This window comes from Delphinus delphis, chromosome 17 (genome assembly GCF_949987515.2).
Source record: "Delphinus delphis chromosome 17, mDelDel1.2, whole genome shotgun sequence".
NCBI lineage: Eukaryota > Metazoa > Chordata > Mammalia > Artiodactyla > Delphinidae > Delphinus > Delphinus delphis.
In genome coordinates, this window is record NC_082699.1 from 4,844,849 (window position 1) to 4,857,907 (window position 13,059).

The 13,059-nt window shown below is 47.0% G+C and overlaps 1 protein-coding gene across 5 annotated transcripts in view; it reads left to right on the plus strand.

The window, feature by feature from the left end:
- Window positions 1-13,059, plus strand: part of LYN (LYN proto-oncogene, Src family tyrosine kinase) — a 112,288-nt gene that overhangs the window by 90,040 nt on the left and 9,189 nt on the right. For all 5 annotated transcript variants that reach the window (XM_060035390.1, XM_060035391.1, XM_060035394.1 and 2 more), the window contains 2 exons: window positions 9,774-9,927; window positions 12,567-12,698. In XM_060035390.1, the coding sequence (XP_059891373.1) occupies window positions 9,774-9,927; window positions 12,567-12,698 (286 nt within the window). The remainder of the gene's footprint in view (window positions 1-9,773; window positions 9,928-12,566; window positions 12,699-13,059) is intronic.

Sequence of the window (13,059 nt, forward strand, 5' to 3'; positions counted from 1 at the left end):
GTTGTTTGGGGTATGCACCCAGTGGTGGAATTGATGGGTCACATGGTAATCCGACGTTGAATTTTTTGAGAATCACTCATTCTGGTCTCCACCAGCAGTGCACGAGGGTGCTAATTTCTCCACTTCCTCAACAACACTGTTTATTTTCTGGTTTTTTGCTTTGTTTGTTTGTTTGTTTCTATAACAGCCATCCTAATGGATGTGAGCTGGTCCAATAAGTTTTTGCAAGAGAAAGTCTATGAGAATTAGTTGACAAATGGTTCTTCCTTTGCCGCTAATGAAGGTAAACCTCTTTCATGGAAACTTACTGGTTTAAATATGATTATTCAGTGCAGTTTTCTATGTGGAAATCATGTCTCCCCGAGACTCTGTGGGTCCTTGCATGCTTTTGGATTGATTGAATTTTGATCCGTCACGAAAACCTCACCAGCCCTAAGTTTGTACGTGTCAAGCTCTGCCCTCATCTTTCAGCTATGAAGGTATGACAGATTGCAGACTTTAACATGGCCACTTTTTAAATGATCTAGTTATTATTTCTCCTTTCTCTCCTTTTTCCTGATGTCAGCTTGCAAACATTCTACTGTTTGTAGCTCTTTTTATTTATTTATTTATTTTGCAGTACACGGGCTTCTCACTGCTGTGGCCTCTCCCGTTGCGGAGCACAGGTTCCGGATGCGCAGGCCCAGCGGCCATGGCTCACGGGCCCAGCCGCTCCGCGGCATGTGGGATCTTCCCGGACTGGGGCACGAACCCGCGTCCCCCGCATCGGCAGGCGGACTCTCAACCACTGGGCCACCAGGGAAGCCCATGTTTGTAGCTCTTTTTAAAGGAAGAAGCTAGTATAGATAAATAGTTAAGAGCACAGGAGGTGGGACCAGCCAGATTTGGATTCAAATCCAAGTCTATCTAGGAAAAATTTTTACTTCTCCAAGACTCAGCTTTCTCATCTTTACTGTGAATATTGGCTACTTTCATAGGCTTGTTTTAGGGCTTATAAATGCCTGGCAAGATGCCTGGGCAGGGTAACAGCCAATACATGGTAGCTGTCATCATCATCATCGTCGTCACTGTCATCACCACCGTCACCACCACCATCGTCATCAAAGCAATAAGCTCCATTATTTCTTAGAAGTTTTGCTTTGAAAAGAGGAATAAAGAAGAATATTTAAATAACCCAACAAAGCTAACACATACTAGGAAATTCGACCTCCAAACATAGCAAGGAATGAGCTCTATGCCACCCCTTCCTCTATCCAAATTACGGATTAAAGAGTGTAGGGATCCAGCGTGGAGGATCAATGAATATTACTAGATAGAAAAGTACGTCTATAGAAACTACCAAGTACTGCAAAACAAAGCTATCATATTTGGAGTACCGAGGAGGTGTGTTCTTACTTTAAACTCCCTGTTTTTTTTTACATTTTATTTTTGTGTTGTAATTAAATGGTCTTTTTAGGTCCGTTTGGGATTGACCCCAGGGGTGATAGAGAGGACCTTTCAGAGAGGCTTGAGACCCCATCAGAGACACTGTAGGTTTAACCCATTTGTTTGCTTCCAACTTATTAATATTAGCATGATTATTATTTTGTAAGCTTCCTAAGGCTTTTGAAAGTAATTAATTATTTGAATTCTACTTTCCCCAAGTGTAGGAAGGAAATACGTAGCTAGAGAGTGAGGCAAACAGTGCCTCATGGAACACGTAGAACCACAAGAAAAACAAAATTCAGTCTTTCCTGCTTTCTGGCAGGTTTCTTGTTCAATCTCTCTCACTGCTTGTCTAAGTGACGAATGTTTTCCAACTGGCCAATTCTAAGACAGATTGGGTTTTCGGTTCCAGTTTCTCATTCAGGCTGGAATTTCCTGGGGCAGATTTTAGCTTTGCTTGAGAGATCACATCGAGTCCCTCAATTAGGTTCCTTTATGCCTTTATTCCCTCCGTCGTCTGACTCACATGTGGGTTCTTCTCATTAAAATTTTAAAAATCACTCACTAAGCAAGATAGCCTGTCACTTGCCCGTTTCTCAGAACAGCGGTAGGAATTCGGGTGAACACAGAACGCTAAAGCAGGACTCACACGGCAAGGTCATCCATGCAAACACTCCGTGGTGTGTCCAGAGCATCCTTCGTGGTCCTTGGTGACACCTGCGGGGTCCGTGCACTGAGCGCATGCATGGGAACAGACTTGTTGCTCAGAGCCTCAGCCCCGGATGGAGGGAGCCTGCTGGAGGCTGGGGCAGGCTGGGTGGAATGCCGGGCTCACAGCTTTAATTGGGCCTCTGGGAAAAACAGAAAAAGATGCGTGACCTCTGTGGCCATTGCTAGCAGGGAAAGTCACTTGCAAGGAGGATTATTTGAGCCCGCCTTGGTCTGTAAAACTTGATTGAGATTTCTTCTCCAGCATTGTATTCCACATAAAAGAAGTCTGTCTTGTATATACCCAACGGGCGTTGGTGTTAGGTATTTCCTGCCCCAAGCATCGCCATCCTGCAAGCCCCAGATGGTCCCTGGCAACTCCCTTCTCAGTAAATATATTTGATGACCAGAGAGGAGGGTCCTGGGTTGCCTTCCTCAGGGCAGTGCGGCAGGGGTGCGTGTAGATGTCTGCGGAGGCCGCTCCCAGGGTCTCATCTGGGGAACGGGAACGCAGACTTTCTACTTCAACGTGGATATTGGAGAGGGAATTTAAAGGAGTATGCTCACCTCGGATGCTTCTGGAAACTTTGTTCTGCTTAACGTTTCTGACCTCATACCCCAGGAAATATCCATCTGCAAAGCATTTTGCGTTCTGTCGCCACCCTGCCCATCACAGGTGTGTGCATATGTAAGTGTGCGTGTTGGGGGGTTGGGTAGAAAATGATAGGCAGAGGAAGCAGAAGGGTAATGCTTTATGGAATGCTGGGCTCTGAAAACTTCCCAGAAGTTTGTATGTATCTGCGTGGTGTGTATGCATGTGGGTGGGTGTAAAATCATGTGTGTGGATACTGACGTACTGAACAATAGACACACGCTGGCAACACTGCCATAGAGAGGGCGTGTCCGTGGAGATCCTCCGAGGTGCCCCACCAGCTGGGGATCTCAGATGCCGGGGACGGGTGCCGTGCACCCACCAACCGGTGAGGCTGGGTCTCTTCCCCTTGGAGGAGGCAGTGCCTGTGGGTCCCTGAGGGTGCGTCTGTGGGAAGGTTGGCGCATCGCCTTCACACCAGCAGTGGGAGAGGCAGAATCCCCAGTATTTGGGGTCAGTGTCCTCTGTGGTCACACGTGTGTTTCCAGCCCTTCAGGTCCCTGGCTGAGAAGCTGATTGGTGGGCGCCCGATGGTCATGCCTTTCCTTCTCACAGCACATTTGAAAGATCTCCCTGGAGGATGGCCATGAGGCTGGGGGGTGGCTTATTTCACACCTGACAAGATGAGGTTGGCCTCTAACTCAGAAAGCATCATTTTTTTTAAAAAAAATTATTTATTTATTTTTGGCTGCGTTGGGTCTTCGTTGCTGTGCGCAGGCTTTCTCTAGTTGCGGCGAGCGGGGGCTACTCTTGGCTGCGGTGTGCGGGCTTCTCATTGCGGTGGCTTCTCTTGTTGTGGAGCACGGGCTCTAAGCACGCGGGCTTCAGTAGTTGTGGCACATGGGCTCAGTAGTTGTGGCTCGCGGGCTCTAGAGCGCAGGCTCAGTAGTTGCGGCGCACAGGCTTAGTTGCTCCGCGGCATGTGGGATCTTCCCGGACCAGGGCTCGAACCTGTGTCCCCTGCCTTGGCAGGAGGATTCTCAACCACTGCTCCACCGGGGAAGCCCAGGAAGCATATTTTTAATATCTCCTCTGTGCCTAGAACTTTCACTGGGTACTAGATGCCTGGGATTTCGCCAGAAGCCGCTGTGTTACTGGCTCAGGTTGGGATCCCAGTGGGTCACTCACTTACCTAGTAGTTCCTGTCTGTCCTCCCAGGACAGCAGTGCATGCGTGTACACGCACACATGCACACACACACACGCACGTAGAAACATCAAACAGAGAACATGTCACCATATGTTTCCACTGAAGGTACAAAAAGAGGAACTAGGAAATGTACGCCCGCCATGCTATTTGGGCTGAAGAGCTCAAGAAACGACAAGCACGTGTAACCCTAAATCAGGTAGCTTTAAACCAGGAGTACAGACACTTCACTAAAGTTATCTCCTTGTATGATTATTCTCATTTTAGGTAATAGGGCTGCTTTTCTACTTCAAATGCCCAGTAGCTTCACACACAGACCCTCTAATACAGAGTTGGAAATTAGCACATGGAGACGAGACATTTTTAGTTCTTCTTTAGTGCTGGCAGGTGGTTTAGAAAGTCAAGGTTTTCTCGTGTTTGTGCATCACTGAGCCTGATGCTGGCGTGAAGCTGGTGTGGCCCAAGAGGTAGAGAATCCCCTCAGATGATTTAAAGCTGAAAGATTCAATGCAGTTTCCTAAGCCCCCCAAGTAGCGGCCCGGCCCCAGAACCATGATGTGGAGAAAGCGCTTCCGGATTCCCTGCCTCTGAGCTGTAAGGCTGGAGTCCTTCTCCCTTAGTTACAAGAAAAACAAGCTCAGGACACACGTTCTGAGCTGCTGATGTGCGAGGACTAGCCCGCATCCCCGTTATCTGGCCCGTCACCCACCCAGCTTCAGCATGGCACCCGCCTCTCCCCACCTGGGGTTTTTCCTGCTGGCTCTGCCCATCTTTGCTCCTTCTTCTTCTTCAGCTGAGTTGTTGGGGAATTCCTTTCCCCAGCGTTAGGAGGACCACAGTCCATCCACTCGTGGTGTTGAGACCGCGATTTCATTCCAATCTGTCTAGAACTTTAAATCCTAAAATAGCTGGAGTTGAAAAGCATTGGAGCTACCACAGCTCTTCTCCAAGTTCGTGTGAGTACAGATCAGCCAGAGAGCTTGTTAAAATCCGGGTTCTGATCGAGTAAATCAGGGTCAGAATCAAGCTCCCAGAAGGCGATAAGGGACAAGGGCCGTTCTCCACCCAGACTGCAGGTCACAACACCTAGGGAGGCCTCACTCCTAGAGATGCGTGTTTAGGTGATTTAGGATGAGACCCGGGTTAAGGTAAGATGCCCGGTACACAGCCAGAGTTAAGAAATGCTGGTGTAAGGGTTTAAGCTTCATTTACCGGCTAAATGCACAGAAAGGAAATTGAAGTCACTTCCAAACCACTGCCCGGACCTGTGGTGTGACCCTAGGAAAGTAATTTCCTTTTAGCCCCATCAAATTCCCAAAGGGAAAGACGTTTATTGCTTTTTTTTTTTTGCAATATATATATAGGGCTATTTGAATGAAAGAATGTTGTCCCGCTTAATTTTAGCCTGGTTATTTTCATTCTGACAGAGCCTTAACCTCATTCAAGCCCAGAATAGATCATCATCCCATCTTATTTCCCTCTTTTGAGTCATAGGGCAAAGTGGGCTTTACACCTTCTTTGCTCAGTTTAGCTTCTTCTAGACCAAGAAATCAAAATGGGGCAAGTTGCCCCCAAGGGAGTAAAAATTGGTTCTTGGCACATGGGAAAATCTTAGATATTATGATAGTTTGTGGCCCTCCAGAGCTCAGGCCTACCTGACAAAATCCTATTTCTTTGTATTTAATTTTTAATTTAATTAAAACTTTCTCCTTAGGAGACGATAATGGAAAAAGGTTGAGAAACCCTGTTCTAGACAAAGACAACCCAAACCAAGCTTGTATGTCCTTCCTGAGATGGGTATCCTGAGGTCTGCCTGGGGAAGGTTTGTGGTAGCTTTTCTGAGAGGTGAAATTTGGGCTTAACAACAATGAATTCCAGGAGGAAACTTCAAAAGCATTTTTCTCTCTTCTCAGTAAAATAATATTCTCTCGATGAAAAATTTGAGTTCCAGAAGCAGCTAGTTATGAGCTCTCTTGCTGATGGAACATTCTGGAATGTGATCTGGCGGTCAGACTCTCCTGGGTGTCAATCCTGGCTCTCTCCTTCCCTCCTGGCTCTCGTCAGGTTCCTGTACCTCTTTAAGCTTCATTTGCATGTGTACAATGGAAATAAAACTTACCAGATAGAGTTGTTGTTCAGATGAAACGTGAATTGGGTGTGATGAATGTAAAACAGTATCTGGTACATAAAAAGTGCTTCATTAGTGGTGGGAGAAGTAGTGGTTATTAATGTCTAACTATCCATCTATATATCTACCTACCTACCTATCAAGCAGCCACCTACCTGTTACCATCATCATCTAAGTGAAATATCTGTGGGCACAAAGCAATCTCCTGAATCAGACTGTGTCCTCACCAAACCGGAGCGACTCCACAGAACTCCTTCACAGATCAGCCTTTCTTTTTTATTTTTATTTTGCTGTGTTGGGTCTTCGTTTCTGTGCGAGGGCTTTCTCTAGTTGCGGCGAGCGGGGGCCACTCTCCATCGCGGTACGCGGGCCTCTCACTGTCGCGGCCTCTCTTGTTGCGGAGCACAGGCTTCAGACGCGCAGGCTCAGTAGTTGTGGCTCACGGGTCCAGTTGCTCCGCGGCACGTGGGATCCTCCCAGACCAGGGCTCGAACCCGTGTCCCCTGCATCGGCAGGCGGATTCTCAACCACTGCGCCACCAGGGAAACCCTCAGATCAGCCTTTCTGAGCTAATGGGATTAACGGATACACACTACAATATATAAAGCAGACAAAGAACAAGGACCGACTGTAGAGCACAAGGACTATACTCAGTATCTTGTAATAACCTGTGATGGAAAAGAACCTGAAAAAGAATACATATATACCTGTGTATAACTGAAGCACTTTGCTCTACACCTGAAACATTGTAAGTCAACCATAATTTAGTTAAAAAGAAAGTAGGAGGCGAGCGCTCCCCTCTCCCCGGGTCCCCGAGGATGGCTGAGCCTGGGGGGATGCATTTATGCAACAGCTCTTTCTGCAGTGCTGACAGCGGTTAGACTAAGTGGCCTGGAGAAGCAAGAACGTATTCGTGCAAGCGAAGTTGATCCTAGATCCCATTAGCCAAAGTGGCCTATGAGTTCTTCCTGCTGTTGCGAAATAGAGAAATAGAGTTGGATTTACTTTAGCCAAAGTAAATACAACAACCAAAAAAAAAAAAAAGATTAAGGTTTTAAAAAGAAAGAAAGAAACCAAGAAAGAAAAATGCATATAGACCAGGGAAATAATACTTTTTATATAAGAAGAGAATTGTAGTCTTTTGTGACCTCAAAACCAGCCCTCTCCGAAAGCTTTTATTTTGCTCTCATATCTATTGTTTATTCCACTTGGCAAGCACTGTTGTTTAGAAACTTGGTCTTGGTGAACGCTATTATTACTGTTTGGAATACGAGCCCCTCAAAGCACTGTGACGTGGAAAAGAAAGCCAAGCTAAGCTGGGCTTGCCGCAAGTCTGTTATTATCTCAGAGAATCATGTTCAAAAATGCATTCGGGTCTGTGTAAATGCAGAACTCTGGTGAGTGTGATAAAAGCCTTACCCACAAGTTCCCAGGACACTTTTATTTATTTATTTATTTTAATTAATTACTTTATTTATTTGTGGCTGCACTGGGTCTTCGTTGCGGTGCGCGGGCTTCCCATTGCGGTGGCTTCTCTTGTTGCGGAGCACGGGCTCTAGGCGCACGGGCTTCAGTAGTTGCGGCCCGTGGGCTCAGTAGTCGCGACACGTGGACGTGTTGGGATTGCAGCCAGCTTCCCGCTTCCCGGCCCAGTTTGTCTGGAATCATTGGGATGTTACATGCGGGCTCAAGAACAGGAGTGTGCCCTAAGGGGTTCACATTCCTGCGACGCCTAGGTGAGCAGGGGGCCCTGGGACCACACACACTGGAGGAGAAGGAGGGTCAGGGAAGGCCTCTCAGCAGAAGGGCCATCTCCCCTGAGACCTGCGGGATGAACTGCCCTGTGACAGGGGCTGCAGGAGCCAGGATCCTGGAGGGAGGCAGTGGTGGGAAGTAGAGGATAATGGACCAGTCACCAGGGCCTTGGGAGCAGCGCTAAGGGGTTCAGACGTTATCTGGAGGCTAGTTTTATGCAGGGAGTGACCTGGGTGGTCTTGCACAAAGGATTAAGGTATTCCTGTCGAGGGATGCTGTGTGAGGCTGGCCCAGCCATCCAGGCAGGGGCTGGACCCCAAGTCCACTCAGCAGGTGTCGCGTGGCCTGGGTCTTCTCCACTCTACCGGCCCGGCCTGCGTGCCACACACGTTATTCTTGGTCACAGTCAAGGTGTACGTTATCACATTGTCGTTTCTACTAAAGAAGATGCTCAGACCTCTTCAGTTCTTTCGGATTTATGATGTTACCTGTTCAAGACTCTTTGGGGCGAGTCCCAGGTGAGCCCCTGGGCTGCCAGGATTTTGGGACGGAGCTGCTGTATTCTGATTATTATATGGCAGATTTTCTGGCCATAGAAGTGGCAGCTGGTAAATTCCTGCAGCAGAGAGTGAACAGCATAGCATCCTGGTGATATTAAAGACCCAGCACGCTTACCAGAGAACTTTCTTCGGCTCTGAGAAGAGGGGAGTGACATGGCTGAAGCTTCCAGTAGATACACGTGAGAACAGAAAAGATGTAAGGTGGCTTCTCCCTGGTGGTGTTTGCTGTCTGGATGGCAGGACAGCAGTAAGCACCTTAAACAGCTTCAAAATAATGGCAAAGCTGTGGTCAGTAGGTGCCAATGGTTTTTGTACAAATTGACCATTGATGGTGGGTGTAGAGTGAAATTATCCAAGAGGAGTTCAGGGAAGGCCCTCTGGCCAGAAGGAAGCCTAGTGATTGGCCGAGAGGGGAAGCAAGGCGTTCCAGGCGGAGGTCAGGAGAAGCACCCCCCATAGTAAGGAGCTAAAAAGCTTTTGCTGAGCCACAGGGCCTGGCTGAAACAGCGGCGTTTGACTGAGCCAGGAGGATGCTGTGGAGGATGGGGTGTGGGAGTACTCAGGTCCTCCACGCTGAGCCACCTGGAATTCAAGGTAGAATCCGCAGAATACATTCATTCCTGTGTGACACAATCCTAATTAGTTTTCCCTCTAACTGCTCACCAGACACAGCTACTTGGTTCCTCCCTCCCTCCCTCCTTCCCTTCCTTCCTTCCTTCCTACCTTTCCTCCTTCCTTCTTGATTCTTATCTTTATAATTTGGTAATGTTTTCCTTAATAATCCTATTTTGATTCCTTAAAAACCCGATTTCCCAGCAAGCGAGGAGTAGCAGTTTCACCTCCCCTGCTTTATCATTTTATCCCTGCTTCGCTCCTGCTCTCAGCTTTATGTCTGGGTGACTCTGCTCATCCTGGAGGGACTGTGCGGAGAGAGCTTAGAGCCCGGGTCCTGTGGGCAGTCGACTGACCCGACAGCAAGGATGCTGCTGGCCAGGGACAGCCTGTTCTCGACGCCGCAATAATGTATTTGTGTCGGTACAGCACTTCCCTGGCTCTCTTTCCTCGTTTGAAAAACTGGGATACAAACATCTGTGTATCTACATGCAGGAATTTCGTAGGATCTGAAGAAAAGTCTCCACGCACTTAAAAAAGGATGAGACATGTAGCTATTTAAATAACCATGTTGAGAGTGATTACCATCGTTGGAGGTTTGGGGGCAGCTATTTTAGAAAGGACTCAAAATGGCGATTGTAATTTACCCACTGTTTTAAATTTTTGAATGATCGGAATATCGTACATGAAAGGATTTCAGGAACTCAGAAGTTTTCTGGTTTTCCTCCATATGTCCCTATATGGGCCTAAATGGAACATCTAAAGGAGAGCCTTCTTCTGTTTCCAGATCGCGGAGGGAATGGCGTACATTGAGAGGAAGAACTACATCCACAGGGACCTACGAGCCGCTAACGTCCTGGTCTCCGAGGCCCTCATGTGCAAAATCGCAGATTTTGGCCTTGCTCGAGTGATTGAGGATAACGAGTACACAGCCAGGGAAGGTACGTTCCCGGAACGACTCTTAGGTGTTTGGTTATTGTTTAATTTTATTTTGTTTTTGCCTGGTTTTTTTTGTTTGTTTGTTTTTTTGCGGTACGCGGGTCTCTCACTGCTGTGGCCTCTCCCGTTAGCGGAGCACAAGCTCCGGACGCGCAGGCTCAGCGGCCATGGCTCGCGGGCCCAGCCGCTCCGCTCCGCGGCACGTGGGATCTTCCCGGACCGGGGCACGAACCCGCCTCCCCTGCATCGGCAGGCGGACTCCCAACCACTGCGCCACCAGGGAAGCCCGTTTTTGCCTGTTTTTAACAAAGTAATTACAATAGGCATCATTAGAAAAAGAATTCATTTGGTACAATACTCAAAATGTACCATAGTTGCTGTTTGCGGTTTATTCTAGTAATTGTTTTGAAAAATTACTCTCTTGATTAGCTCTGCAAGGTACTTTTATAAAATTTACAAATGCTGTCGTTTGTATTTCGATTAAGCAAGGCAAAACAAAATGAGATTTGACAGGATCATGATTCTTTGTTCATATTACTTGTTAGAGCTTTTCACCAGAACAGTGAAGTATACTTTCCTTAACTATCGAGAAAATATTTGTAACAATAAGTCTATACCCTATATTCTGGCCTTTTAACTACAAATTAAAACATGGAAATTATCACACACACAGAAGTAAATATAACACTACAACAATACACTCCTTTATTTTCCCACCTTCCATATTATATATGTAAACCAAAAGACGCACAGAGTAAATCTTCGAGTTCCTGGCCTGTCATTCTGGGGCCAGCCCTGTCTGGGGCTGCACTGACCTTTCCTGTTGCAGATTCTTCTCTGTTGCTTATGATCTGAGGATTCTGATGGTCTCACTCGTGAAAGTTGAGTGGGTTTTTTTGCAGTGCTTTCTCTCTTCTGAAAGAGCCAAGCACTTTCTTCGACATTCCTAAGAACTGTTAAACAAGGATTATTTTAACTACATGTGTGTTATTTCTGGAAGGTACCCACAGAATTTATAGAGGTGACAGACAAATTGAAACTTGATTGATCTGATTTGTCTAGCATCTCCTGCATTCGTCATACTTACGGTAGTTCTCCTGCCTCAAGTTTGCATTCTCTTAGGTGGATTATAATTTATCCTTGGCCTTAATTATCTTCAGCAAAGTGGCAGGTCAAGGAAAATAGTCTGAGGAGAAGTAGCTAAAAGGTAGTGAGCATCTGCAGGGTGGCAGCGGCTATTCTAAGTGCTTTCCATACATCATCTCATTTATCTTTGCAATAACCCTATGTGATAAGTAGTATTATTGTTTCCACCTTATAGATGAGAACAAAGGAGAGGTTCAGAAGCTTCTGAGGACCCATAGTAAGTGCTAGAGCCAGGACTCAAACCCAGGAGATGTGGCCTCAAAGTGCATGAGTCAGAATTTATTACATCGGTTTTGTAGAATTTGACAAGCCTAGAGTCTCACAGAAATAACCGTTCTCGTGAGAAACAGGTGGCCTAATGCAGAGAGCTCGGGTCCTAGAACGAAACAGTAGGTCACCTCAGGGCAAAAGTCAGGATATTTACCCTCACTGGTATTTCCTCTGTGCCAAGCATGCAGACCCACCCACTTAACCCTGATGGCAACAGGGGAGGTTCTGCTGTTTACTCATTTCATGGATGGAAGTGCCAAGAAGGTTCCGGGGTCATACCTGGCTGGAAACAGCAGAACCGGGAGTCAAGCCCCCCCAAGGCCATGCTGGACCCCAGGCTCCACCCAGCCGCGCCCCACGCATAGGCCCCGCCCCTGGCCCCACCCCAACCACAGCCCCGCCCTTCCTGGCCCCACCCTGTGCGCTAGGCCTGGACTTCACAGAAAAGTCTAAAGCAAAGACATAGTGAAGGCAAATGTATTTTAAAAATTCTATAGTAGTTGGTGGAAAGCCCTTGCCTTTCCAGGGTGCAGAAGTGCCCGAGTCCCCTGCTTCCCTTGAGGTGACCCTGCGAGTTCCCCGGGACCAGGCTTGCCTCCCAATGTGACCCGGCGGCTAAGTCGACCTGAGCCTCACCAGCTTCTCGTGAGAAACCTAGTTTCATCGTCATCTCACTCTGGGCAGATCATCAACCTACGCAGTTCCTAGAAGAGTAGTAATGTTTGGTCCTATCAAATGAAAGCTTGGAGTAGCATCTAAAATCCCCGTTGGTACAGGCCTCAAGAGATGTATCCACAAGAATATACACATCGAGATACGTATATTCCGTATAAACATGCTCTGGGTCATTAGAGAAAATGTGAACACGAAGGATACACGCTGTAGAAGGCTGATGTGTTGGGACAGGTGTACAGGCTAAGAATAGATGCCTTTCCATTCGGTGTCATGTTCTCATGTTTCAAGTGTGCTAGTTGTGATTTCGCTAAGACAATACACAAGAAACTTTGCTTCTTAAGAGGGGAATGCCCGCGAGGGAAACAGAGGGAGGCAAACATTCTTAGTATGACATTTTGTACCATCTCTATTTTCTACTGTGTGTATGTGTTAACCTGTTCAAAATCATTCATTAAAATTTTCCCCGCAAAGGAAAGTGTGAGGGTCACACGCCCATGACTCTTTTGTTTCGGCTCAGAGACCCAAGTAATACACCTGTCTTCTGCTCTAGGTGCTAAGTTCCCCATTAAGTGGACAGCTCCAGAAGCAATCAACTTCGGATGTTTCACTATTAAGTCTGACGTGTGGTCCTTTGGAATTCTCCTGTACGAAATCGTCACCTACGGGAAAATTCCCTACCCAGGTATCAGTTACTTACCTATTTCCATTCACTTGGTATATATGAGAAAAAAGCAAGTGTCACGAGTCATAAAAAGATAAACTTATATCCAAAAGTAAAGTAAGCCCACAGTGCTAGAACTTTATTTTGACTGTCGTTACTGGAAGGTGTCCTAAGATATGCTTAGAAACTTCTCTGCCCTCTTGCCTGATGGAGCGTATATTCTTTTGCTTCGCTAATCAGTTCCACACCTTGCTGCCTAGAATGTGCCTGGCACCATCACAGGTACTGCTGATAAGGATGCATTAGAGGGTTAGACACAGGTGCCCCTCCCAAGATAAGGCTTTTACAATTCTTTCTCGGTCAGTTTTGAAACAGAAGTTCA